The sequence below is a fragment of the Sapajus apella genome, unplaced genomic scaffold (genome assembly GCF_009761245.1).
Source record: "Sapajus apella isolate SASKATOON/1434 unplaced genomic scaffold, GSC_monkey_1.0 scaffold159, whole genome shotgun sequence".
NCBI classification, from domain to species: Eukaryota; Metazoa; Chordata; class Mammalia; order Primates; family Cebidae; genus Sapajus; species Sapajus apella.
The window spans coordinates 1,781,747-1,809,742 of record NW_022437099.1 but is presented as its reverse complement, the minus strand read 5'-3'; the positions used below and the strand labels follow the sequence as shown (position 1 = coordinate 1,809,742).

The window sequence follows — 27,996 nt, the reverse complement described above, 5'->3', positions numbered from 1 at the left end:
GTTAACCTCACCCTACAGATGAAGATAATAGAGCAAGAAAAAGAAATTGCAGAACTAAAGAAGCAGCTAAACCTCCTTTCTCAAGACAAAGGGGTGAGGGATGATGGAAAGGATGGGGGTGTACCTGTCTAGCCTTCCTCAGGCTGTATCTGTAGGATGAAAGTGGGCTTAAACCTTTAAGGTAGTTAACTGGAATGTAAATTTTTAATCTTTGTTAGGGTATAGTTGATATAATTCTTAGTTGTATTTAGTAAGCCTTTACAAGATTTATTAAAGATGCAAGAGTGCCCCAAGCTCCTGCTCCTTCCCTTTCTGCCCCACAAGCTCCTTTTCCTCAATTTCCTACCTAAATATTACCATATGCCTAGTCTCTGAAACCAAAAGCTTTGACCTCATCCTCAATTACTTTCTCTTTTCAACTTTGTTGACCCTCTCTCTGGTCTTCCTTTAGAAGGTTCTACTGCGGAAATTGACCTGTGCTCCCCGCCCTGTCACTGCCCAAGCCCAGGCCTGCACATACTCACTGGACTGTTCCAGTTTTGACAGCTGCCAGTCTTCCTGCCCGCTTCACACTGCTTCCTATGTTAATTACCAGAAGGATGCCTGACCATTTCATTCCTTGGCTCCAAATCTGCTGCTGCCTCTAAGATAAAACTCAACTTCTTAACAGTATACAGTGTGCAACTTCCAACCTTTTTATCTGTTCTCTCCACTTCAACTTACTGTCATCCCAAAACCACACCCTTGCAGAACTTTGTACTCCTCACCCCAGATGATCTCAAGGCGGCTCAGATGTCTTTCCGACCTTTGCCCTGCCCTGTCCCTAGCATTTCCTCCTTTATTACAGCACTCAACTCCCCAGCCAATTACATCTCAGGGGCAGCAAGCTGAATTGGTTTTTGAAAGGGTCTGTCATGGAGTTGGCAGTCATCATGGTAGATGGCACATGATTTTGCTGAATTTTAAATAAAATGAGAACCACAAATTACATGATGCTTTTATTGACACAACTGGCCTAAATAAAAAGAACTTGAAACTTAATACAAGTCCCTTAACTGGTAATAGGCATGAAACAGCACCATTCTTAAGATCTAAACCCTTTAAAATCAATTATGGAAATTCACTTAAGGAGCTTGAGGGCTGTGTTAAAAGGAGCCAAGTTTTCACAAGACCTCATCCACCTCTGCACGTTGGCTGGCACTGTCACACTGCAGCCTCCGGTCTGCTGGAGTACAGACCACAGCACCACATCTGCTACAGTGAGTTCATTCCCAGCAAGCCAAGGGCTCTTCCCAAGAGCAGAGTTCATGGAGCGGAAAACAGCAGCTTTTTCTTTACTGCTTCCCTCTTTTAACTGAAAAATGGCAATATCTACCCAGCTATCTATGAGAGTTGCGTTGACAGCATTATGCTTCTGGCCAAACAGAGAGAACAAGAAACGCGCAATGTTCCCTTCTCCTTCGATGGGGCACATCGTCTGGACGCTGAATTTCATCTGAGTCTTTGGCACTGAAAAGAAAAAACACACACCACCAGGTAGCATCACAGGAGTAGCCCTGAGGGAAGTAGGTACTTCCTCAGTGTGGAAGGGGATAGTCACCAAAACCACAACTGATGACACGGGAAAGGGTGTTTCCAAGAACATCACATTTTCAGTCTGTCTCCAAGATGCTTAATACTGAAAAGGATTTAAATGCTATTTTGTTAAAAAGTAACCAAAGAGCCATTCCTGGTATTTGATGACAATTCTGAAGCTAGAAGACACCTCAGACCACCTGCTCCAATCCCTGTTGCCTAAGGATCTGGGGCTGAGGACTAGAAACCCAAGAGTTGCATCTTCTAGGCTCTCAGTCCTCATAATTGCTCCCCTTATGTGAAGCTGAGGGCAGTTAAGGTACCACTGGATGAATGACACGAACTCAATTCCCTCCATAAAAACGTAACCAGAAGAGGCATACATCCATGGGATAGTGAATATGTGACATCCATCTTTATATGGCCATATGAGAAGATAACTTTGGTGTCCCTATGATGGCAAGTTTTAGAATGTGAGGGCAAGATGGTGGACAGCCATGACTTCCCTGCTTTGCCTGGTTGGACAACCCCCTTCCTCTGACAGCTCACAATTCCCTCTTGAGCTGTGTCTCACTCAGAAACCCTACATTTTGCAGAGGAACAAGGGCATCTTCGTGTTGCTTCATCTCTGCTCTTCCTCTCCAACAACTCCACAGGCATTCTAGACTTAGAAGATTTGACTTGATGCAAACTGCTGTATGGCCTGTATGCTACAGAATATCCTAACCCCTTGCTGCCTCTTATCAAAACCATGTTGCACATCATATAGTACAGTTGATCCTTGAACAATGTGGGGGTTAGGCCACTGCGCCCCACTGCCATGCAGGTGAAAATCCACCTAAAACTTTTGACTCCTTCAAAACTTAACTACTAATAGCTTACTACTGATGGGAAGCCTTACCCATGACAGTTGATTAACACACGTTTTGTATAGTCTATATATTATAAGCTATAGTCTTACGATAAACTTGAGAAAATGTTAAGAAAACAATAAGGGTGCTGGGCATGGTGGCTCACACCTGTAGTCCCTGCTGCCTGGGAGGCTGAGGTGGGAGGATCACCTGAGCCCAGAAGGTTGAGGCTGTGGTGAGCTATGATCACACCACTGCATTCCAGCCTGGGTGACAGAGCAATATCCTGCCTCTTAAAAGGAAAAAGATAATGAATTTACTATTCATTATGTTGAAGTGGATCATCACAAAGGTCTTCATCCCATGGTCCTCATGCCGCTGAGGAAGAGGGGTTGGTCTTGCTGTCTTGGGTGGCAGAGGCGGAAGAGGTGGAAGGGGAGGCAGGAAAGGAGGAGAGGCAAGCATAGTCGATGTAACTTTAGGGAAACACATCATAATTTGACCTTTTGCCTTTTAATATCTCTAAAAACAGTTCTATGCAGTATGAATCCTTCCACCGTTTGCTTTAGTTTCAGTGCTTGTATCATAGAAGACTTCAGGTCATAAAAGCAGTCTAAAGCAGCCCTGAGTGATCAGAACCCCTCTCTCAGACGGTCTAATGGAAATCTGCTTTCTAGTGCTGCTGCTTCACTGTCTGGCACTGGTTTGGAAGCACTTCTCTCCATTAAGTTGTCTTCTGTCAGTTCCTCTGTGCAATGTCTGTTAGCCATTGAATTTCTCCAAGATCTGGATCCTGAAACTCTTTACCACCCACTTTTGCCCTATCTATGATCTGTTTCATGGTTTCCTTGATTGATTTTTTTATTTTTTAAATAATACAGATGGGGTTTCACCTTGTTGTTCAGGGTGGTTTTGGACTCCTGACCTCAGGTATCCACCCACCTCGGCCTCCCAAAGTGCTGGGATTATAGGCGTGAGCCACCACACCCGGCCTAGTTTCCTTGATTAACTGTTGTAAATCCTATGAAGTCATGCAAATCTGGACACGGGTTTCTCCGGCACGAATTTACTGTTTCACTGTGATGGCTTTCACAGCTTTTTATACAATGATGGCCTCTTAAATGATGTAATCCTTCCAGACTCTTCATGATGTCCTATCAGGGTTCTCTTTTTTTTTTTTGAGACGTAGTCTCGCTCTGTCACCCAGGCTGGAGTTCAGTGGCATAATCTAGGCTCACTGCAACCTCTGCCTCCTGGGTTCAAGCAATTCTGCCTCAGACTCCCGAGTAGCTGGAGTTACAGGCGTGTGCTAACACGCCCGGCCAGGGTTCTCTTTCATAGCACTGAGAGTTATTTCATAGAGTGATGTGTGTAATGAGCATCAGAGGTTCTTAAGACTTTTTGATCTAGAGGCTGAAATAGTGACGTTGTGTTATGAAGAAGTAGACCACTTTGACACCGTTGATGTTAACTCAGGGTTCTGAGAGGCTGAGCACTGAAGAATGTTAAAAGGTGTCCCTTACTGGCATCAATGGAATTAATCCACAAAAAGGGTTCTTGTCCAGACGTTGTACAATCAAAAGACTAGCAGCTGTGTTTATCTTTTCCCATTAAGTCTCGGGTGTTAGCAGCTTTATAGGTAAGAGTGCTCCCTGCACAAAACAGGAGGATTAGCCTAGCTTTCCCTGCCTTCAATCCTGGGGCTCACTCTTCTTTACTAATAAATGCCCTTTGTGTTTTCTCACCCCACCCCAGATGAGGGCAGTTTTGTCTGCATTAAAAACCTGTCAACACAGATCCTTTCCCTCTATGATTTTCTTAATGGCATCTGGGAACTTGTCTGCTACCTCTTGGTTGGTGGAAGCTGCTTCTCCTGTTATCTTGACATTTTTAAAAGCCAAACCTCTTCCTAAAATTATCAACCATCTTCTGCTGGCATTAAACTCTCCAGCTTTAGATCTTTCACCTTCCTTTGGCTTCAAGTTGTCATGTAATGACTTTGCTTTTTCCCAAATCATATGAGAGTCTATAGGTATGCCTTCCTAACAGTAATCCTGCACCCCACAGAAAAGCTGCATTTTCTTGTCTTTTTTTTTTTGAGATGGAGTCTCACTCTGTAGCCCAGGCTGGAGTGCAGTGGTGCAATCTCAGTTCGCTGTAACCTCTGCCTCCTGGGTTCAACCAATTTTCCTGTCTCAGCCTCCCAAGTAGCTGGTACTAGAGGAGAAGGCCACCACGCCTGGCTAATTTTTGTGTTTTTAGTAGAGACGGGGTTTCACCATATTGGTCAGTCTGGTCTTGAACTCCTGACCTCAGGTGATTCACCTGCCTCAGCCTCCCAAAGTGCTGGGAATACAGGGGTGAGCCACTGCGCCCAGCCAAAAGCTGCATTTTCAATATGAGGTGAATAGGTATTTTGCAAAAAATGCAAGGTTTTTGTACCTGTTAGTGTAGCTATAGTGATGCCTTCATGAATTCCCTCCCCCAGTTTTTTTTTTGAGACAGAGTCTTGCTCTGTCGCCACGCTAGAGTGCAGTGTCACAATCTCAGCTCACTGCAACCTCTGCCTCCCGGGTTCAAGCAATTCTCCTGCTTCAGCCTCCTAAGCAGCTGGGACTACGGGTGCGTGCCACCATGCCCAGTTAATTTTTCTATTTTAGTAGAGATGGGGTGTCACCTGATCTTGGCCAGGATGGTCTCAATCTCTTGACCTTGTGATCCACCTGCCTTGGCCTCCCAAAGTGCTGGGATTACAGGTGTTAGCCACCGCACCCGGCTGAATTTCCCTTGTTTTAAACAGTAGTTCTTATACTGAATTCATTTATCTTGAAGTGGCAGCTGCAGATCTCTGGTACATACCAAGCAATTCAACTTTTTCATGTAACATCATGACTTTTCTCTGCTTCTTAGGAGCACTCTCCGTATCACAAGAGACACTTTGTAAATGCCCCACAGTGTTACTCAAGGTTAATGGCAATGCACGATGAAAAATACCCAAAACATGATGAAAAATACCCAAGAACCTGAAGAGATCACTTTTTACTGCAACATGCAATTTCCTGGAGAGATGAATGAACTGCTCACACAGAGATGATTAGCGTCACATGGTGTTTGAAGCAGATACACCCCATACTTGAGGCGGCTGTGAAATTATTACAGCAGTACAGTATGTTCTACAGTGAATTTTATGCAGTTGGGATTCCATGCTCATCTTCACGTTTGTTTGCATTTCTCTCAACTGCAAGTGGTGCCATGTATAGTAAGTAAGTTTTGATGCATTTTAACTTTTGTAATAGATTTGTATACATTTTGTGGTAGCAAATGATAAAATAGACTAGTACGTAAATATTTTGTGCATCATCGCTTCTTCTTACTTGTTTTGATATTTCTAGGCTACGTGGTTTATATGCCAGTTTTTTCAAATTGTTGCAGATCTCCAAAAAATTTTCCAAGGTATTTACTGAAAAAAATCCACAAGGCCGGGGGTGGTGGCTCACGAGGTCAGATGGAGTTCCAGACCAGCCTGACCAAAAAAATACAAAAAAAGTTGGCTGGGCATGGTGGTGCATGCCTGTAATCTCAGCTACTTGGGAAGCTGAGGTAGAAGAATCGCTTGAACCTGGGAGACGGAGGTTGCAGTGAGCTGAGATCACGCCACTGTACTCCAGCGTGGGTCACAGAGTGACACTTTGTCTCATTAAAAAAAAAATTCCAGATTTTAGTGGACCCATGGAGGTCAAACTCGTGGTGTTCAAGGGTCAGCTGTGTCTAAGTTTAACTCATTCCCATCTACTTACCATTCTTCCAAATTAAAGTGAATCCCAGCTGATAGTCTTGGCGGGGCTGTTTTGGATTCTGTTCTCCAAAGCACTTGAGCAGGTTTTCAGGCACACTCTTGACCGATGAGTGTGTGTGCACTGTGGCCAGGACCCTGAAGTGCTCACAGAGCAGCCTGTGCAGCACCAGCAGGGAGAGGGGCGGGGAGGCCGGGTTTGCGTTGATCACGATGTCTTTCAGTGCCCCATAATCCTGGGGAAAGACCGAGACAGTGTAGCGAGTAACAGTAATCAGAGCGTGCGCCACTGTGCCGGGTGTGAGTCTAGGAGCCTAATCAGGGTTCTCTGACTCCTCCACGTCCATGAAGAAGGCACTAGCATCATCTCCACGTTACGGCCAGTAACTTATCCAAGGTCACTCGCTCAGGATGGAGTGAAGCTGGGATATGAGCTGACTCCACCCCCTTACCCCCAACAAATAAAAAGTTGACTTCACTGTCAAATAAAACAACGTTAACAGGAATGAAACTTTTTTTCTTTTTGAGATGGAGTCTCGCTCTGTTGCCCAGGCTGGAGTGCAGTGGCATGATCTCTGCTCACTGTCACCTCTGCCTCCCAGGTTCAAGCAATTCTCCTGCCTCAGCTTCCTGAGTGGCTGGGTTCAGGTGCCTGCCATCATGCCTGGCTAATTTTTATTTTTTTTTTATTTTTAGTAGAGATGGGGTTTTGCTATGTTGCCCAAGCTGTTCTCGAACTCCTGGCCTCAAGTGATCCGTCCATTTTGGCCTCCAAAAGTGCTGGGATTACAGATGGGAGCCATGGCACCTGGCCTAGGAATGATAGTTCTGTTTGTCCCTTTTTCCTGCAATTATTCCAGCTACTGAATCTTTCCAACACCTGACCACAGACAATTTGTGTTCATTAAGATGTTTCCATGAAGAACCCCTTAAGAGAAGGGGTCTTGGCTGGCCAGGCGAGGTGACTCACACCTATAATTCCAGCACTTTGGGAGGCTGAGGCAGGCAGATCACAAGGTCAGGAGATTGAGACCATCCTGGCCAACATGGTGAAACCCTGTCTCTACTAAAATACAAAAATTAGCCGGGTGTGGTGGCAGGCACCTGTAATCCCAGCTACTCGGGAGGCTGAGGCAGGGGAATTGCTTGAACTAGGAGGCAGAGGTTGCAGTGAGCCAAGATTGCGCCACTGCACTTCAGCCTGGGTGAAAGAGAGACTCTGTCTCAAAAAAAAAAAAAAAAAAAAAAAAAAAAAGAAAAAGAAGGGGTCTTGGCGCAAGATCTCATTGGTGGTGAGTGGTGGGGAGATTCTAAAATACTAGGGATTAACTGAAGTGCTGGGACTGATTAGCCTTGTTTTCTCCTTCTCTGCAACACACTTCAGTGCCAGTGGCCCATGGGTACAGAGGCCAGGCAATGGTTCAAGGCCACAATTTTCTCTGGCATGGGGCACTATGAGAGGTCTGGGGGTGGTGGGCTTATCATAAATCCAAACCCATGCATGACAGCCTTTTTAGATAAAGACTTTATTTCTTCTATGCTTTCACTCTTAATAATGAATGCACTGATGTGAACACTCATGGCCAAACTCCTTGGCTTTCTGTCCACTGCCTGCCATTCCTGACCAATGTCCCACACGTCAGGCTATACAGAATGCCTTGCAGGTCCCTGAACATATTGTATTACTTGATGCTGGGCCATCTGAGGTATCAGAATTTATCTGGAGTACCATGCGCTCTGAGAAGCCTCCCAGAACCACAAGAATCCACTGTCACGGCCGCTCGTACTCGACAACTCATCTGCTAGGCTTGGGCTCCCTGAGGGCCTGGTTCATCTCATCTGAGTCCTCAGTGCATGCCAAGTACTGGCTGAATGAAGGAGCAGGGGAAGGAATATGTGAATGCAGAAGGTACTGAGGTTACCAAAACACCCCAGCCCTGGAAAAGACCCCACAACGATGCTTGCATTTTTTAGGTCTTTAAGTGCTATTCTATCACCAATTCTAGAGGAGGCTATTGGTAGGGATGCTTGGGACAAACCCTTTTGCACCCTCAAATAAATACCACTTTGTTGTAACAAATGAGATGGTCTTTCTTTGCATGTCAGATTCTCCCATAAATTAGCTGGAGCCTGTAAACATCAATCATGAGAGCTGGCTGATGCAACTTACTTGTAATACAGCAAACTGAATTCAAGCAAAATGCATTTGAAATATGAGACTGTGACTGGCCTAAGCCATGCATTTCAAAAGGATTGCTAGGATTTTTATGCCTGGGCAGCCACGGTTCTGAAAGTCCGCCTACTACCAAAGAGAATCTGGGTTGCCCTGCTCAACCTCTGGGGAACACTGAGCAAACCAGCTGAGATCTGTTCTTCCAGGGCTCGGAGGCTGCGGGACCCATGCCAGGACTGGCAGAGGCTGTAACTCTTTTGACTCCTCTTCTGCCTACAGATCCTCCCTGTCCTCTAGTCCGCCTGAGAAGTCAAGAGGCTTTAGAGCTTGTTCTGACTTCACTCCTGCCTTGGGAATCTGTTCTGTGCAAAGGAACACTCAATTAGAGAAGAAAAAACATGAACGTGCTTTTTGCTCTGCCTTTGGAAACTAGAAAGCCAAGGCACTAATCACAGTAGCACAATTTCCCTACACTAACCACCCAGCACACACTGACGTTTCAGCTTTCAAAACGAACTTACCTTCCCAAGCAGTGAATTCAAGTCCAATGCATTGGTGGTTAAAGTTGTGGGCTCATCAGCTTGGATTATGTTGGTTACATCCAAGTCTGCATCTGGTGTCTGAATCATCTTGGAGAGACCATCAACTGCAGCTTTCAACTCATACAAACGTTTTAAAATATCATCTTGGCGGGACTCAAGAGCTTGCAGAGACGGGTTAGGCTCTTCCTAAACAAACCAACAGCCAAATGTTCACTTCCTCGCCCGTCAGACCAGTGTTGTTTAAATTTGATCATTTGCCATGCACTCACCAAGCCTCCCACCCTTTAAAAGAAGACATTAGGGGCTGGGTGCAGTCGTACAAGCCTGTAATCCTAGCACTTTGGGAGGCTGAGGCAGGCGGATCATGAGGTGAGGAATGGAGACCATTCCGGCCAGCATGGTGAAACCCCATTTCTACTAAAATACAATAAAAATTAGCCAGGCTAGGTGTCATGCGCCTGTAGTCCCAGCTATTCAGGAGGCTGAGGCAGAGGAATCATTTGAGCCCAGGAGGCAGAAGTTACAGTGCACCAAGACTGCACCACTGCACTCCAGCCTAGGTAACAAGAGCGAAACTCCGTCTCAAAAAAAAAAAACATTATCAGGTGCTGACTGAAAATAATTTTGAAAGCAAGATGTGTGACACGGAGGGCTACTACCTGTGTAATATTGTTACTTAATGGTAAGTCTTGAGTCATATTTCCAATCTCTTGTTTGTGTATAAGCTTGCTAATTTCTACAAATGACAGTAGGATGTCTGCTCCAATAGGGCCAAAAATGCATCAGCTGGATTCAAAGCTCAGTCAGGGCCAGGGGGCAGTGGCTCACGCCTGTAATCCCAGCACTTTGGGAGGCTGAGAGGGGCAGATCACTCGCGGTCAGGGGTTCGAGACCAGCCTAGCCAACATGGTGAAACCCCATCTCTACTAAAAATACAAAAATTAGCTGGGCGTGGTGGTGAGCACCTGTAATCCCAGCTACTCGAGAGGCTGAGACAGAAGAATCGCTTGAACCCAGGAGGCGGAGGTTGCAGTGAGTTGAGATCGCACCACTCCACTACAGCCTGAGTGACAGACACTCCACCTCAAAAACAAAAACAAAACAAAAACAAAAAACTTGTTCAGGAATGAAGAAAGTCTGAAGCACTGTTTGAGTAACGTGGCTTGTGATTTAGAAGCTCTGAGTGCAGCTTTATCTAGTCCTTTGTGATCTGAATAATAAAATGTTTAAGATCTGTTTTATCTCATTGGTGCCGTCTAATGTTGGCCTATTGTTTTCCTTGCTGGGACTGGATTGTGATGTGGTATATTGTTTTTATCAATTTGTTTTAATTTATATGTATTTATAAGCAGCTTATTCTTCACGTTGCTCTCATTTACCCTGGAGATGCTTGATTGCTTGCTTCCTTTTTTTTTTTTTGAGACGGGGTTTTGCTCTTATTGCCCAGACTGGAGTACAATGACGTGGCCTCGGCTCACCGAAACCTCTGCCTCCCAGGTGCAAGTGATTCTCCTGCCTCAGCCTCCCAAGTATCTGGGATTACAGGCATGCACCACCATGCCCAGCTAAATTTTTATATTTTTAGTAGAGACGGGGTTTCTCCATATTGGTCAGGCTGGTCTTGAACTCCTGACCTCAGGTGATCTGCCCCTCCTCGGGTCCCCAAAATGTTAGGATTACAGCTGTGAGCCACTGCACCTGGCCTTTTTTTTTCCTTTTTGAGACAGGGTTTCACTCTGTTGCCCATGCTGGGTGCAGTAGCACGATCACAGCTCAATGCAGCCCTGACATCCTGGGCTCAAGTGATCCTCCCCCCTCAGCCTCCTGAGTAGCTGGGACTATCATCTCATGCCACCACATCTGGCTAATTTTTGTACTTTTTGTAAAGATGGGGTTTCACTGTGTTGCCCAGTTTGGCTTTTAAATCCTAGGTTCAAGTGATGCTCCTGCCTTGGTCTCCCAAAGTGCCGGGATTACAGGCGTGAGCCACCGCACCTGACAAAGATGTTTTACTGCTAATTATTTGTCTGTCCACATTGTTATCATCTCCTAGAGAAATTGCTAGAAAAGTGAGATTACATGTCTTCTAAGTTCACAAATAAGAGCCCAAAGGAAGTTAGGCAGCAGACGACAGAACCACCCAACCAAAAACCCCTGCAAAACTTGGTCTTCAATGAGAGGTGACATTCTCCAACCTGGGCTGTCTTTCTGGTCTCATGGGACTGTGTAGTTGAAGGAGTACTGGGCTTGTTTCCAAGGCAGGGACCATTGAACCATGTCTGCTATTTCTATCTTAGCTCTGTACTGAAATAACAGTTGTGTTACTGGGTTTCAAAAGAAAGTCCCTTCCTCCTGATCTAGGCAGAAAGCCATTAAAGAAAACAGAAGGAAAACAAGCAGTGGGAGGCCAGGCAAGGCGGTTCACACCTGTAATCCCAGCACTTTGGGAGGCTGAGGCAGGCAGATCACCTGAGGTCGGGAGTTCAAGCCCAGCCTGGCCAATATGGAGAAACCCTGTCTCTATTAACAATACAAAATATGCAAAATTAGCAGGGCGTGGTGGTACCTGCCTGGAATCCCAGCTACTCGGGAAGCTGAGGCAGGAGAATCACTTGAACCCAGGAGGCTGAGAGCTGAGACTGTGCCATTGTACTCCAGCCTGGGCAAGAGGGAGACTCCATCTCCAAAAAAAAAAGCAGTGGGAAAACAGACCAGAAAAGTTACCGATTCACCCATCTTGTGTCAGAATAGACAGACCCATTTCTCCTGCTGGAAACATGGGATGTATGTTTGCCATGAGAAAAGGGTGAAAGATTTGAGCAGGTACATTACAAAAGAGAAATCACAGCGGCCAATGAACATGAAAAAAGGTCCTCAACTTAGAGAAGTCTGGAGAAACCCAAACTAAAACTACCTTAGAATACCACACCACACCCACCAGCTTTGGGAAGGGTGCAAACATCACAGAGTCTTCTACCCTGCCGGTGAGAGCATAAACCAGTATAACTACTTTGGAAAACAATTTAGCAAAGTGGAAGCCAGACTGGCCACTGAGCCAGAAGTCTCATTCATTAGTACATACCCCATGCCTGCTCCTCTGTATAAGAGTATTCACTGCAGAATCATTCATAGCAGGTTAAAATGGAAAACAATCCAGTGTCCCTGAGCAAGTAAAATGGATAAGTATATGGTGCAGAGTCATGCAACAGAACAGTATACTATAGAGAAGATGAATACTTCCATTGTTACAATAAAATGACTCTTAAAATCATGTCTACAAAATAGAAGCCAGGGCTGGGCACCCATGGCTCCTGTTTGTAACCCCTGGACTTTGGGAGGCTGGGGTTAGAGGATCGCTTGACGCCAGGAGATTGAGATCACCTTGGATCTCCATAACCACCTTTTATTTAGAGATGTAGTGAGACCCCCACCTCTACATTAAAAAAAAAAAAAAAAAATGCCAGACACATCAGAATATATACTGCATGCTTACCTATATTAAGACTATATTGTTTAGGGGCCGGGCGCAGTGGCTCACACCTGTATCCCACCTTGGGAGGTCAAGGTGGGTGGATCGCTTAAGGTCAGCCTGAAACCCATCTCTACTAAAAATACAAAAATTAGCTGGGTGCAATGGACGCCACCTGTAATCTCAGCTACTCAGGAGGCTGAAGCAGGAGAACTGCTTGGACTTGGGAAGTGGAGGTAGCAGTGAATGGAGATCACGCCACTGTACTCCAGCCTGGGTGACAGAGTGAGACTCCGTATAAAAAAACAAAACAAAACAGGGCCGGGCGCGGTGGCTCAAGCCTGTAATCCCAGCACTTTGGGAGGCCGAGGCGGGTGGATCACGAGGTCAAGAGATCGAGACCATCCTGGTCAACATGGTGAAACCCCGTCTCTATTAAAAATACAAAAAATTAGCTGGGCATGGTGGTGCGTGCCTGTAATCCCAGCTATTCAGGAGGCTGAGGCAGGAGAATTGCCTGAACCCAGGAGGCGGAGGTTGCGGTGAGCCGAGATCGCGCCATTGCACTCCAGCCTGGGTAACAAGAGCGAAACTCCGTCTCAAAAACCAAAACAAAACAAAACAAAAATAGACTATATCGTTTAGGGACACATACTTAGTTGACAAAATAATAGAGACAAGCAGGACATAATTATCATAAAAATCAAGACCTCCAGGACAAAGGTTTAAGTGGAAAGAATGGAGCAGTGACGTGTGTCAACCTGGGCCGTGGTGACCCTGGGGTTTGCTTTGTAATTCCTCAAAATGAACATTTATGTGCTATTCACTTTTCAGAGGGTAGAATCGCTGAACTAAAAAGTTTAAACAGCCATATGTGAAAAAAATAAAAAATATGGATAGATTTTTATTTTAATTAAAACATTTTTAAAATAGAGACGGGGTCCTGCTATGTTGCTCAGGCAGATCTCAAACTCTCGGGGGTCAAGCGATCCTCCCACCTCGGTCTCCGAAAGTGCTGGGATTCCAGGCATGAATCACCGCGCCCGGTCTGGATAGATCTTTTTTATTTTTATTTTTTGAAATGGAGTTTCGTTCTCGTCGTTGCCCAGGATGGAGTGCAGTGGCGCAATTGTGGCTCACTGCAAAACCCGCCTTCCCAGGTTCAAGGGATTCTCCTGCCTCAGCCTCCGGAGTAGCTGGGATTACAAGCGCTCGCCACCACGCCGGGCTAATTTTTGTATTTTTAGTAGAGATGAGGTGTCACCATGTTGGTCACGCTGGTCTCGAACTCTTGACCTCCGGTGATCCGCCCGCCTCTGCCTCCCAAAGTGTTGAGATTACAGGCGTGAGCCACGGAGCCCGGCCTGAATAGATCTTCAAAGGACAAAAGTTTGAGTGAGTCCCAGGCCGTCCGGCACAGAGGCCAGGTGGGGCCGCGAACCGGATGGGACGCACTCGCTCAAGACTGGGGAAACTGCGGCCAGCAGCCGGCCGCCGCGCGTGCGCACTACGCAGCCCCACCCAGCGCTCCTACCTGCACGTGGCCTGTGCCCGGCGCAGAGCCGCCGCTCCTGCTGTGCAAGTTGGGGAGCCGGTACATGCAGGTGGGAGGCTCCACACGGAGAGGCGCGCCGCCCCCGTGATAGGGCTTTACCTGGTACATAGGCATCGCGGCACCAAAGCAAGAGGGGGTGGCGCTGCCAGACACCAACGTTCAGAAACGGTCCAAGGCCACGACTGAGGGTTGCCACCTCCTTTCTGACCCTGCTGCGGGCGTTCGGGAAAACGCAGTCCAGGGTGCTCTGATTGGCCCAGGCTCTTTGACGCCACGTACTCGACCTTTGACAAAGCCTATAGACGAGAAGGAGAGACGGGAAGTAGTTTGCTGCCCCGCCCGGAAAGGGTGGAGCACAACGTCGAAAGCAGCCAATGGGAGGCCAGGAGGCGGGGCGCCTGTGGGAGCCTTCAAGGGAACGTTCCCAGTCCCTGAGGCGGATCGGTTGTTGCATCCATGGAGCGAGCTGAGGCCTCGAGGTGAGCGGGGCTCGCGGTCTCCCCTCGTGCGCGCCCTCCTTGAGACCCACGGCGTTCCAGCCTCCCTGGAAATAGGGGGAACATGGCCGAGGCGCGTGGCGAGGCCGCCGTGTGGAGGCCCTGGAGCGACGTCCTTAGTGCCCCCGCCACCCGGCGCCCTTTGGGTACGCCTTGAGACCCGGCGAACTCCTCCAGGTTCTGGGCTGCGGGCAAAAGATTCTGCCCCGTGAGGAGTTGGGTTCCGCCTGTCCCACGCAGGCCCTGTCCACTTCTCATCAGAGGGCCGTGGACTTGGAGCTGGATAGTGAAATCCCCATAGACTGCATTTCCTTTCTTCCTATTTTCTCTCCCCTTTTATTTTTATATTATTTTATTTAATTTTATGATCATTATTATTATTATTTGTAGAGACGGGGATCTCGCAATGTTGCCCAGGCTGGTCTCCAACTCCTGAGCTCAAGTGATCCGCCCGCCTCGACCTATCAAAGTTCTGGAATTACAGGCGTGATGCACCATGCCTGGCCTTTTTGTTGTTTTTTTTTTTTTTTTTAATTGAGGTTATTTTGGGGGAGGTGCAGCGTCCAGACACATCCTAATTTGCATAGCCGCGCAGTTTTAAAAAATGCAGTGCCTGTTAGGGTATGTGATTTCTGGCTGGTGAGCTGCACCGAATCTTGGCTAACACAGTTGGATTCCATGTCAGATTTGTAAACACGAATTTGCTCTCTGTATTTAAATATATTAGATATATTTATGTAACTACATTTAAATGTTTTGAGACATTTAAATAAATGGGTGTCTGTATCTAAATGCATTCCCTCCTCAGAATAAATATCAGAAGCAGACCTGTAGCCTGTGGTGTGTTGCCAAATAAACTTATTTTTAGAGATGTTTTCCATTTTCTGTGAGGTCATCTGCAGTTTCACATGGTAGACAAACTTAGGTGAGATTCTTAGAAAGGTAGAATGAAGAATAAAGAGGTTTGTTTATTTCACAAGGGTTTATTGAAGGTCTATGATGTGTTCGATGCTGGAGGAAATACCCAGTGATTTTTCTTTCATGGAGGTTTCCTGCTTTCTCTTATCAAGTTATCAATTAAACTGTTTACTGGAAATTGCTAAGTTAATGAACACATGGGATACATTCTTTGGATGAGCAGGCATTGGTTGGGCAGAGGAGGAAGAAGAGAGCAGTTTAGAGAGCCCTGCTTATACACTGGCATCTAAAAGCACTTATGATGTTCAGGAAACAGTCACTGTCTAAAAATGTAGGGGATGGCACCTACATTTTTTATTGTATCCCTCAAATTACAAATTACCAAAATCTTTGGCAACAATGGTGTTTTCTTTCTTGAAAAGTGAAAGCATGACCAGGTGTGGTGGCACATGCCTATAATCCCAACACTTTGGGAGGCTGAGGTGGGCGGATCACCTGAGGTCAGGAGTTCGAGACCAGCCTGTTCAGCATGGTGAAACCCCATCTCTACTAAAAATACAAAAATTAGCTGTGTGTCATGGTGGGCACCTGTAATCCCAGCTACTTGGGAGGCTGAGGCAGGAGAATCGCTTGAACCTGGGAGGCGGAGGTTGCAGTGAGCAGAGATTGTGCCACTGCACTCTGGCCTGGGCAACAAGAGTGAAACTCTGTCTCAAAAAAAAAAAAAAAAAAGTAATAAAAAAAATAATGTGGCCGGGCGCGGTGGCTCACGCCTGTAATCCCAGTACTTTGGGAGGCTGAGGCGGGTGGATCACGAGGTCAAGAGATCGAGACCATCCTGGTCAACATGGTGAAACCCCGTCTCTACTAAAACTACAAAAAATTAGCTGGGCATGGTGGCGCGTGCCTGTAATCCCAGCTACTCAGGAGGCTGAGGCAGGAGAATTGCCTGAACCCAGGAGGCGGAGGTTGCAGTGAGACGAGATCGCGCCATTGCACTCCAGCCTGGGTAACAAGAGCAAAACTCCGTCTCAAAAAAAAAAAAAAAAAAAAATAATGTAGGGGACTTGACGAAGGGAAAGGATTAGAGAGATTAGTTTTAGGCCCAGTGATGAGTAGATTTTAAATTTCATATAGTAGGAAGTGGGGCACTAGTAAATTTTTAAGCAGAAAATTTATTTGACCAGATTTGTGATTTCAAAAATAGCTCTGGTGGTAAGAGGATGGATTGGAGCAGGGAGTAAGGGGAGATAAAACCGTTGTAAAACTCTTAAAGCTAGTATGGCAAGAACTTTGAGGGTCTTTGCTAAAACAGCAGCTGGCAGCTTGAATTTGGAGTGGGGTAACAAAGACAACTACACAGGAATATGTATAGGAATAGTTACATAACTGGTATGCAATTTCTGAGATGATTTTGACTCAGACATTGTGTATTTCCCAGCACACTCTCAGCATACTCTTGGTTTTTCGAATTATGTGGAAATGTTGCTTTCACTTTTTTTTTTTTTTTTTTTTTGGTGGAGTTTTGCTGGTCGCCCAGGCTGGAGTGCGACGTGCAATTTTGGCTCGCTGTAATCTTGGCCTCCCAGGTTAAAGCAATTCTCCTGCCTCAGCCTCTGTAGTAGCTGGGATTACAGGCATCTACCACCACGCCTGGCTGATTTTTTATAGTTTTAGTAGAGATGGTGTTTACCCAAGTTGGCAAGGCTGGTCTCGAACTCCTGACCTCAAATGATCCACCCACCTCAGCCTCCCAAAGTGCTGGGATTACAGGCATGTGACACCACACCTGGTCATGCTTTCACTTTTCAAGAAAGAAGACACCATTGTTGCCAAAGATTTTGGTAATTTGAGGGATACAATGTGTATTTTCTCCTTGTGGATCCTAGTATAATTAGATAGTAAGTATCTGTTGAATTCCAAGTGTCTCTCCAGAATTATTTTGGGTACATGTTTAAGGACTGTAAAACAATGTTTCTATTTCTGGATATAATAAATGTATTTGTTGGTCAGGCCTGGTGGCTCATGCCTGTAATGCCAGCACTTTGGGAGGCTGAGGTGGGTGGATCACAAGGTCAGGGGTTCAAGACCAGCCTGGCTAAGATGGTGAAACCTCATTTCTACTAAAAACTACACAAATGAGCTGGGCGAGGTGGCAGGTTCCTGTAATCCCAGATACTCAGGAGGCTGAGGCAGGAGAATTGCTTGAACCCAGGTGAGGGAGGTTGTGGTGAGCCAAGATCACACCACTGCACTGCAGCCTGGGTGACAGAGTGAGTCTCCGTCTCAAAATAAACAAATAATGAATAACTAAATGCATTTGTTAATATAATAAATGAATAGATTTGACCCATAAACTATTTACAGTGTTGAGTCAGTTCCCACAGTTAAAATCAGGATGAAAATATATAGCTGAATACTTGCTTTGTTTCTTGTAACTGATTTCTTTAGCACAGAACCTGCTAAGGCCATCAGACCTATCGATCGGAAGTCAGTTCACCAGATTTGCTCTGGGCAAGTGGTACTGAGTCTAAGTACTGCAGTGAAGGAGTTAGTAGAAAACAGTCTGGATGCTGGTGCCACTAATATTGGTAAGTTTGGGAGAGTTTTCAGCCACAAGAAATAATCAGCATGTGTTGTTGTATTCAAGAAACATTTGTTATTGAAAGAAGACAAGTATTGATGTAGTAATAAATTATTATATTTAAGTTAAAGTTAGCACCCATTATGTGCCTAGTACTTAGCTAGGTACTAATAATAACAGCTTTTATTGTGTTCTTATGGTGTGCCAGGCAGGTGTTTTGCTAAGAATTACGCAGAAATATCTCATTTAAGCTGAAGAATAGCTGGGCATGGTGTCTCACACCTGTAATACTTGCCCTTTGAGAGGCCGAGGTGGGAGGATTGCTTGAGGCCAAGAGTTCAAGATCAACCTGGCCAATATAGTGAGACCTCGTCGCTACTAAAAAATAGAGTCAGGTCCCTGCAGCGGTTGCAGCGCTCTCTTCTTCTGTGGCTTTCCGTGCCCTCTCCTTTTCACTTCCGGAAACGTGACCTCTGGTGTGGCTGTCTCTGATGGTGTCATCAAGGTGTTCAATGACATGAAGGTGCGTAAGTCTTCAACACCGGAGGAGGTGAAGAAGCGCAAGAAGGCTGTGCTCTTCTGCCTGAGTGAGGACAAGAAGAACATCATCCTGGAGGAGGGCAAGGAGATCCTGGTGGGCGATGTGGGCCAAACTGTTGACGACCGCTACGCCACCTTTGTCAAGATGCTGCCAGATAAGGACTGCTGCGGCGCCCTTTATGATGCAACCTACGAGACCAAGAAGGAAGACCTGGTGTTTTATCTTCTGGGCTCCTGAGTCTGCGCCCCTTAAGAGCAAAATGATCTATGCTACCTCCAAGGATGCCCTCAAAAAGCTGATGGGGATCAAGCATGAATTGCAAGCAAAATGCTACTAGGAGGTCAAGGACTGCTGCACCCTGGCAGAGAAGCTGGGGGGCAGTGCCGTCATCTCCCTGGAGGGCAAGCTTTGTGAGCCCCTTCTGGCCCTCTGCCTGGAACATCTGGCAGCCCCATACCTGCCCTTGGGGGTTGCAGGCTGCCCCCTTTCTGCCAGACCGGAGGGGCTGGGGGGATCCCAGCAGGGGGAGGGCAATCCCTTCACCCCAGTTGCCAAACAGACCCCACACCCCCTGGATTTTCCTCCTCCCTCCATCCCTGACGGTTCTGGCCTTCCCAAACTGCTTTTGATCTTCTGATTCTTCTTGGGCTGAAGCAGACCAAGTTCCCCTCAGGTCCCCCAGTTGTAGGGGGAGCCTGTATTTTTTTTTAACAACATCCCCCATCCCCACTTGTTCCTCCCTCTTCCCATGCTGCCAACTTCTAACCGCAATAGTGACTCTGTGCTTGTCTGTTTAGTCCTGTGTATAAATGGAATGTTGTGGAGATGACCCCTCCCTGTGCCAGCTGGTTTCTCTCCCTTTTCCCCTGGTCACTGCTACTCATGGAAGCAGGACCACTAAGGGACCTTTGATAAAAAAAAAAAAAAAAAAAAAGGCAATAAAAAAATAAATAAATAATAAAATAAAATAGGCCTGGAGTGGTGGCTCATGTCTGGAATCCCAGCACGTTGGGAGGCCGAGATGGGCTGACCATCTGAGGTCAGGAATTTGAGACTGGCCTAACCAACATGGTGAAACCATGTCTCTACGAAAAATACAAAAATTAGCCAGGCATGGTGGTGCATGCCTGTAATCTCAACTATTCAGGAGGCTGAGGCAGGAGAATCGCTTGAACCTGGGAGTTGGAGATTGCAGTGAGCCAAGATCATGCCACTGCACTCCAGCCTGGGTGACAGAGTGAGACTACATTTTAAAAATAAATAAATAAAAAGAAAATAATAAAATAAAAAACAAAAACTCATTAATCTGCAGAGTAACTATGAGCTAGAAATGATCATTATCTCTATTTTACAAATGAGGAAATTAAGGGACAGGAAATTGTCTTTCTTTTTTTTTTGAGATGATAAAGCTAATCAAATAGGATCCAGGAAATCTGACTCTAGAACCTGTTCTCTTTAATGGCTATATTAACATTATTTCTTTCAAAAGAAAATTCTGGTCCAAATGTGATGGTGTTTACAACTAATTGATCACAACCAGTTACAGATTTTTTTGTTCCTTCTCCATTGCAACTGCTTCACTTGATTAGCCCCAGTGGGGAGAAAAAAGAGGAAAGAAAGAAAAAGCTGAACTATTTAGTCTGGGCTAGGAAATAACCAGAAAGGGCTTTAAAAAAAAAAAAATGAAATATACAAAATGACACTAGTATGTTTAACTACAGCTATCGTTACAACTCTTAAATTTGCATTACATGGGCCAGGTGCAGTGGTTCATGCCTGTAATCCCAGCACTTTGGGAGGCTGAGGTGGGTGGATCATGAGGTCAGGAGATTGAGAACATCTTGGCCAACATGCTGAAATACCGTCTCTACTAAAAAAAAAAAAAAAAAAAAAAAAATTAGTGGAGGTACATGCCTGTAGTCCCAGCTACTTGGGAGGCTGGGGCATGGGAATTGCTTGAACCTGGGAGTTGGAGGTTGCAGTAAGCTGAGATTGTGCCACTGCACTCCAGCCTGGTGACAGAGCAAGACCCCATCTCAAAAATAAAAAGTAAGTTAAAAGCACTGTATGTTATTATATCAGTATAAAAACTTTTAGCGTGAGTCAATCTTGAAGAAATATGTAAATATTTTAAACTTTTCAGATCTAAAGCTTAAGGACTATGGACTGGATCTCATTGAAGTTTCAGACAATGGATGTGGGGTAGAAGAAGAAAACTTCGAAGGCTTAAGTAAGTTGACTTTTTCTAATCCTATTATAAAATAATTGGGCCAGATGTCTCAGCATTTTTAGTAGCACTGTCTTGGGAAACGCAAAAACAGTTTTTTAAAGCCAGTTACTGTGGTAGATAGCATGTATATTCATTGCTATAGCACTTGAGATACCATGGTCCTTACTTTATATTGTCTTTCAGCTCTGAAACATTACACATCGAAGATTCAGGACTTTGCTGACCTAACTCAGGTTGAAACTTTTGGCTTTCGGGGGGAAGCTCTGAGCTCACTTTGTGCACTGAGGTGATGCAATATTTTTATCCATTCACTTGACCCTTTAAAAAAACCTCTCTGAAAAGTAATTCGAATCATTACTGTTTACAGTTCTGTCTCAGTGTCTCAGCTTCTAACTTCTGAATTCTGTTTTGTCTCACTGCCGATCTAAGTCATAATACTTCTGAAATGTCAGCAATAAATGAATGAAATGAAGCAAATAGTATTGTAAAAATTTTTTTTTCCCTTATTAAAACAGTAACTTCTCAATTTTAGCATAACATACAGATAATAAATGATAGTTACATTGGTTTTCATTATCAACTTTTAGGGAAACATTTCACCAAAGCACTATATAATTATATCATAGATTCTAAATTTTTGTAAATAATTACATATATATATATATATCTTTTTTTGACAGAGTCTTACTCTGCCTCCCAGGCTGGAGTGCAGTGGCACAGTCTCATCTTACTGCAGTCTCTGCTTCCCAGGTTCAAGTGGTTCTTGTGCCTCAGCCTCCTGAGGAGCTGAGACTATAGGTGTGCGCCGCCACGCCTGGCTAATTTTTGTATTTTTAATAGAGACGGGGTTTTGCCTTGTTGGCTAGGCTGATCTTGAACTCCTGGCCTCAAGTGATCTGCCTACCTCGGCCTCCCAAACGGATGGGATTACAGGCATGAACCACCACACACTGCCCTACATATACATTTTAATTATAATATCTTTTGGATTCTTTTTAAAAATTTTGTTCCAAGAGTAGTAACAAAACAGAAATCTCTATTTGTGAGTAAATAAATCTTGAGATCATTTATTGTTTTGCAGTTCAAGCTGAAAAATGAAATCAAAACTTTTATCAAAACAAAGCATGTTTAGCTCTCTCCGTCTCACTGTCTTTTGGATGCCAAACCTTAGGTTTTATGATGACTCCACAGCTGTTTAGATCTTGATTATCTCAGAGAGATCATCAGCTTTTTTATTTTTCTTTCCTTATTTTTGTGAGATGGAGTCTTGGTCTGTTGCCTAGGCTGGAGTGCAATGGCACAATTCCAGCTCACTGCAATTCCCACCCACCCCCCGAGTTCCAAGTTCAAGCAATTCTCCTGCCTCTGCCTCCTGAGTAGCTGGGATTACAGATTTGTGCCACCACGCCCGGCTAATTTTTGTATTTTTAGTAGAGATGGGGTTTTACCATGTTGGCCAGGATGGTCTCGAACTCCTGACCTCAGGTGATCCACCCACCTCGAGGATCATCAGCTTTTAAAGAAAGTTTTGAGAGAAAAGCAAGTGAAGAAAAGAGTAGTCAGTGTCCAGCATCATGGGTCTCTAACTGAACCCACCGTCCCTGGTATTCTCTCACAGTGATGTCACCATTTCTACCTGCCATACATCAGTGAAGGTTGGGACTCGACTGGTGTTTGATCACAATGGGAAAATTATCCAGAAAACCCCCTATCCCCGCCCCAGAGGGACCACAGTCAGCGTGCAGCAGTTATTTTATACATTACCTGTGCGCCATAAGGAATTTCAAAGGAATATTAAGAAGGTACAGTAAATTAATCCTGGTTTTCAAGAGTATTGGTTACAATACATGAGAAAAAGATTTACTAAAGATGTTTATTCTTCAGTTGATTCTCTTCTCATAATTTATTGAAAAATGCTTTATTTTCGTCTTTCCATTAAAGACTTAATTTTAGGATGATTTACGTTTTTCCTTTTTGATTAAGCCTGGGCAACACAGTGAGTCCCTGTCTCTATGAAAAATTTTTAAAAGGCCTGGCGCGGTGTCTCACACCTGTATCCCAGCACATTGGAAGGCCGAGGCAGGTGGATCGTGAGGTCAGGAGTTCAAGACCATCCTGGCCAATGTTGTAAAACCCTGTCTCTACAAAAATATAAAAAAATTAGCCAGGCTTGGTGCCCTGTGCCTGTAGTCCCAGCTACTCAAGAGGCTGAGGCAGGGAATTGCTTGAACCCAGGAGGGAGAGGTTGCAGTGAGCAGAGATCATGCCACCATACTCCAGCCTGGTGACAGAGCAAGGCTTTGTCTCAAAAAAACAAAAAAAAATTAAAAATTTTACTGGGCATGGTGGCATGTACCTGTAGTTCCAGCTACTTGGGAAGCTGAAGTGGGAGGATCACATGAGCCCAGGAACTCAAGGCTGCAGTGGACTATGATGTCACCTCTGCACTCCAGACTGGGAAACAGAGTGGTACCCTGTCTGGAAAAATATATATATACATATATATTTATTTATTTTATATTTTTTAGAGACAGAATCTCTCTTTGTCCCCCAGGATGGAGTGCAGTGGCATGATCTCTTTTCACTGTCTCCCAGATTCAGGCGATCCTCCTGCCTCAGCCTCCCAAGTAGTTGGGATTACAGGTATGCACCACCACACCTGGCTAATTTTTGTATTTTCAGTAGAGATGAGGTTTCCCCATGTTGTCTGGGCTGGCCAGGCTGGTCTTGAACTGCTGACCTCAGGTTATCTGCCCACCTCAGCCTCCCAAAGTGCTAGGATTACAGGTGTGAGCCAGTGCGCCTGGCCTTACATACTTCTATTTTAATAAGAATATTTGTCTTGATTTTCTGAGAAATGAGTAATTGTAACCCTTATGAATTTGAATGCAAATGAAACAGCTAAATGTATAATTGTTATCTTTAAAAAGCATATTAAAAAACAATTATAAAAAAAAACTGTATTGTATGATTACGGTTTTATAAAAACAAAACAACAGGCCTAAATGTGTATAGTATGAAGGCTGGAAGAGTCAACACTTTCATGTTCTCAGCGGTTATCCTTGGATGTGAGACCTCATGCACTTTTTTGCTGCCTTCTTTTTGCTTTTTCATTTTGTGCGTGTATTTTTTATAATCTGAAGTGTTACCTAAACATATGCCGCTTAAAACTTTTTTTACTTGTAAAGCAATTGGTGCTAATTTTAACTTTTTTTTTTAAACGGAGACTTCTCACTCTGTCCTTCAGGCTGGAGTGCAGTGGTGCAATCTTGGCTCACTGCAATCTATGCCTCCCAGGTTCAAGTGATTCTCCTGCCTCAGCCCTCCAAGTAGCTGGGATTACAGGTGCCTGCCACCTCACCCAGCTAATTTTTGTATTTTTAGTAGAGACGGGTGTTTCCCGATGTTGGCCAGGCTGGTCTTAAACCCCTGACCTTAAGTGATCCGCCTGCCTCAGCCTCCCAAAGTGGTGGGATTACAGGCATGAGCCACTGCGCCTGGCTGCTAATTTTTACTTTGTTACATTTTTTCAAAAATTTTAATTTTTAAAATAGAGAGAACTTACCTTTTTTTGCATCTTATAATAAAAAAAAATTAGTGCCTTAGCAAAATATAGGAATGTAGAACTTCTTTTTGTCAGAGATAACCATCATTTACAGTTTGTATATCTGTTCAGACTCCTTTTAAATTCATGTGTTTATAACTGTTGGAATAATTTTCAAGATAAATTCATTAATTAATATAATGAAAACAAGTAATATAGAATGTACAGCAGGCAAGTAATACAGAATTGTATGTGGTTGAAAAAAAATTTTTTAATTTAAATTTTTATTTTTTTTGAGTCAGAGTTTTGCTCTTGTTGCCCAGGCTGCAACCTCTACTTCCCTGTTTCAAGTGATTCTTCTGCCTCAGCCTCCTGAGTAGCTGGGATTACAGGCATGCGCCACCATGCCCAGCTAATTTTGTATTTTTAGTAGAGACAGGGTTTCATTATGATGGTCAGGCTGGTCTCGAACTCCCAACCTCAGGTGATCTGCTCACTTTGGCCTCCCAAAATGCTAGGATTACAGGCATGAGCCACTGCGCCCAGCTGTTTTTTGTTTTTTGTTTTGTTTTGTTTGTTTTAATTGAGATAGGGTCTTGCTTTTTCACCCAGGCTGGAATGTACTGGCACAATCTCAGCTTACTGCAGCCTTGATCTCCCAAGCTCAGTGGATCCTCCCACCTCAGCCTCCCAAGTAGCGGCGACTCCAAGCCCATGCTACCATGCCCAGCCAATTTTTGTATTTTTCTGTAGAAATGGGTCCTTCTGTGTTCCCTAGGCTGGCCTCAAACTCCCGGGCTCAAGCCACCCTCCCACTTCAGCCTCCCAAAGTGCTAGGATTATAGCCGTGAACCATCATTCCTGGTCCTGTAACTGACTTCTACTTAGCATATTGTGATTGTCTTTTTCAGTCAGTGCATATTGCCTTATTTTTTGTCATTCTGCTGCAATATGGGTATACCATAGTTAATTAACTCCTTGATGATGCTTGTTTAGGTTGTTTCTGATTTTTCATAGAGATTGATTCAGTGAACATTTTTGTATCTCTGTACACCAAAATGCTTGTGCCAGTCTTTCTATTATACAAAGACACAATTCAAAAGGAGAGATTATAAAGTCAAACAGAATGTATGTTTCAGTTTTTTAATTTTCATTTTTAGAGATAGGGCCTTTCTCTGTCACCCAAGCTGGAGCCCAGTGATGTGATCATGACTCACTGCAGCCTCAAACTCCTGGGCTCAGGCAATCCTCCTACCTCAGCCTCCTGAGTAGCTGTGACTACAGGCAGGCACCTCCATGCCTGGCTAGTTTTTTTTGAATTTTTTGTAGAGACAGGGTCTTGCTGTGTTGCCCAGGCTGGTCTTGAACCCGGGTCTCAAGCAGTTCTCCTGCCCTCAGCCTCCTGAGTGGCTGGGATTACAGGCTATATTTTTCAGTTGTTTTACCAGGACGCATAGCACGTTGGCAAGTTAGAGGATTGAGACCAGGTGGCAAAAGCTCTGCATTGCTTTCCATAGAATCTAGGAAGATACCTCTTTGCAGATCATTCTGTCAACAGTACTTCTCTTCATTTGTGAGATGATGTGAGAACCTTGCTTTGGATTGTTATAACTTGAGCTGTGTAATTCCTGTAATATGAAAGTAATGTAGAATATTGTGTTTATGTTTTTTAAACAGGAGTATGCCAAAATGGTCCAGGTCTTACATGCATACTGTATAATTTCAGCAGGCATCCGTGTCAGTTGCACCAATCAGCTTGGACAAGGAAAACGGCAGCCTGTGGTATGCACAGGTGGAAGCCCCAGCATAAAGGAAAATATCGGCTCTGTGTTTGGGCATAAGCAGGTAGTGGTGGCCAGTTACTTAAACACCTCTTACTGCTCTAGTGATTAGGGTGGGTTTCCATTGTCCTTTCCAGTAGAATGGAGAATAAAATTTAAGAATTGATTTTTTTTTTTTTTTTTTGAGATGGAGTCTTGCTCTGTTGACCAGGCTGGAGTGTAGGGGCGCCATCTCGGCTCACTGCAAACTCTGCCTCCCAGTTTGAAGTGATTCTCCTGCCTCAGCCTCCTGAGTAGCTGGGATTACAGGCACATGCCACCAGGCCCACCTAATTTTTTGTATTTTTAGTAGAGACGGGGTTTTACCATGTTGGCCAGGCTGGTCTCGAACTCCTCACCTCAAGTGATCCACCTGCCTCGGCCTCCCAAAATGCTGGGATTATAGGCATGACCCATTGCACCTAGACTAAGAATCATTTTTTAAAGTACCTATCACAAAAATTAATGTTTGAAAGCTGAAAGTTTTTCATTCTTCCAGAGACAGTCATATATTGCGTCTTTTCACTCTCTCTCTGAAAAAAATATAAATTATTGTGGGCAATGTGTGGGTTATGAATAAGTAGGTACTTATTTCATCTTTCTCATGTCATAAAATCAAAAGTGGTGTCCTGATGGCTCATGCATGTACACCCAGTACTTTGGGAGAAGACTGCTGGGATTACGTGTTTGAACCACTGGGCCAACAATTTTGAGGTGGGAGAATTACTTGAGCCCTGGAATTTAAGACCAGCCTGTATAACAAGGCAAGAGACCCCATCTCTACAAAAATAAAAATTAAAAGCATTAGCTAGGTATGGTGGTGTGCACCTGTAGTCCCAGCTACTCACTCGGGAGGCTGAGGCAGGAGGATTGCTTGAACCCAGGAGTTTGACACTGCAGTGAGCTGTGATTGAGCCGCTGCACTCCAGCCTGGGCAAGAGAGAGAGAGACCCTGTCTCAAAAATCAAAACCAAAAAAGGATTCCTTGAATTTTTTTGCACTTGTAAGGTGGGTAGCTTGACTAGGAAGGAAAACAAGTTAAGTTCAGCCTGTCTTTATAGGAGGTAACTGTGAATTTTTTTTTTTCTTTTTAGTTGCAAAGTCTCATTCCTTTTGTTCAGCTGCCCCCTAGTGACTCCGTGTGTGAAGAGTATGGTTTGAGCTGTTCGGATGCTCTGCATAATCTGTTTTAGTAAGTAGATTGCTGGTAAGAGAATTACAATTGAACGTTTTATCTTGAGAGTTTTATTTTTTTTAAGATAGTGATTTTAGGGGTAATTGTTTTTCTTTTTCTTTTTTATTGTACTTTAGGTTCTGGGGTTCTTTTTTTTTTCTTTTTTTTTTTTTTTTTTTTTTTAAAGAGATGGAGCCTTGCTCTGTTGCCTGGGCTGGAGTGCAATGGCACAATCTTGGCTCACTGCAACCTCTGCCTCCCCAGTTCAAGCATTTCTCCTGCCTCAGTCCCTGAGTAGCTGGGATTACAGGCATGCACCATCACGCCTGGCTAATTTTGTATTTTTAGTAGAGATGGGGTTTCACCATGTTGGCCAGGCTGGTCTCGAACTCCTGGCCTCAGATGACCTGCTCACCTTGGTGTCCCAAAGTGCTGGGATTATAGACGTGAGCCATCATGCTTGTCCAGGGCTAGTAATTGTTTATGTCTTTTATAAAACTGTGAGCAGTGCTATTGCTAAGAAAGATGATTTATGCAAAGGATTCAGTTACTTAATTCACCGTGTTCTGGGTAACTGGTACATTTCAGGTGGTTTCCTGTTGAGTTAGTCGTCTTTAAGGTTCTGTTTAGTTAGACTAGCTTTTAAATTGTTTTATAATTTTAAATGATTTTGACTTTTCTGGCATCTAGTGAAGGCAGTTCAGCATGATTACTTTAGTATAAGAAAATA

The 27,996-nt window shown here is 44.5% G+C and overlaps 3 protein-coding genes, 1 non-coding gene and 1 pseudogene across 13 annotated transcripts in view; 3 read left to right on the top strand and 2 right to left on the bottom strand.

Moving 5' to 3' along the window:
• The window catches only part of EIF2AK1 (eukaryotic translation initiation factor 2 alpha kinase 1), a 40,691-nt gene extending 39,703 nt beyond the window's left edge, over nt 1-988 (top strand). For all 5 annotated transcript variants that reach the window (XM_032266501.1, XM_032266503.1, XM_032266500.1 and 2 more), the window contains one exon: nt 1-988. In XM_032266501.1, coding sequence (XP_032122392.1) covers nt 1-132 — 132 coding nt within the window. In that variant the 3' untranslated portion in view covers nt 133-988.
• Nucleotides 983-14,190, bottom strand: AIMP2 (aminoacyl tRNA synthetase complex interacting multifunctional protein 2). Of its 4 annotated transcripts, none has more exons than XM_032266506.1 (4): nt 13,938-14,190; nt 8,914-9,120; nt 6,224-6,455; nt 983-1,509 (listed from the first exon to the last, which is right to left on the bottom strand). In XM_032266506.1, the coding sequence occupies exons 1-4, from the start codon at nt 14,070-14,072 to the stop codon at nt 1,121-1,123; spliced, it is 963 nt and encodes a 320-aa protein (XP_032122397.1). In that variant the 5' UTR covers nt 14,073-14,190; the 3' UTR covers nt 983-1,120. The 4 variants fall into 4 exon arrangements, with proteins under 4 accessions (XP_032122397.1, XP_032122399.1, XP_032122400.1 ...); XM_032266508.1 differs by having other exon boundaries at nt 14,058-14,185; XM_032266509.1 differs by lacking the exon at nt 13,938-14,190 and adding an exon at nt 13,863-13,894.
• Nucleotides 7,584-7,720, bottom strand: LOC116542000. Its single transcript, XR_004265032.1, has one exon. It is a non-coding gene; the product is annotated as a small nucleolar RNA SNORA42/SNORA80 family (small nucleolar RNA).
• A 36-nt stretch (nt 14,191-14,226) lies between the features above and the next one.
• PMS2 (PMS1 homolog 2, mismatch repair system component) overlaps nt 14,227-27,996 on the top strand; it is a 45,278-nt gene continuing 31,508 nt past the window's right edge. The window contains exons 1-7 of one of the 2 annotated variants that reach the window (XM_032266497.1): nt 14,227-14,437; nt 17,825-17,964; nt 20,642-20,728; nt 20,912-21,014; nt 22,347-22,530; nt 25,950-26,117; nt 27,187-27,284. In XM_032266497.1, the coding sequence (XP_032122388.1) occupies nt 14,415-14,437; nt 17,825-17,964; nt 20,642-20,728; nt 20,912-21,014; nt 22,347-22,530; nt 25,950-26,117; nt 27,187-27,284 (803 nt within the window). In that variant the 5' untranslated portion in view covers nt 14,227-14,414. The remainder of the gene's footprint in view (nt 14,438-17,824; nt 17,965-20,641; nt 20,729-20,911; nt 21,015-22,346; nt 22,531-25,949; nt 26,118-27,186; nt 27,285-27,996) is intronic. The other variant, XM_032266499.1, reaches the window with a different exon arrangement.
• LOC116541962 lies at nt 18,263-19,446 on the top strand (annotated as a pseudogene). The gene has a single exon (XR_004265019.1). The product of XR_004265019.1 is annotated as a cofilin-1 pseudogene (transcript).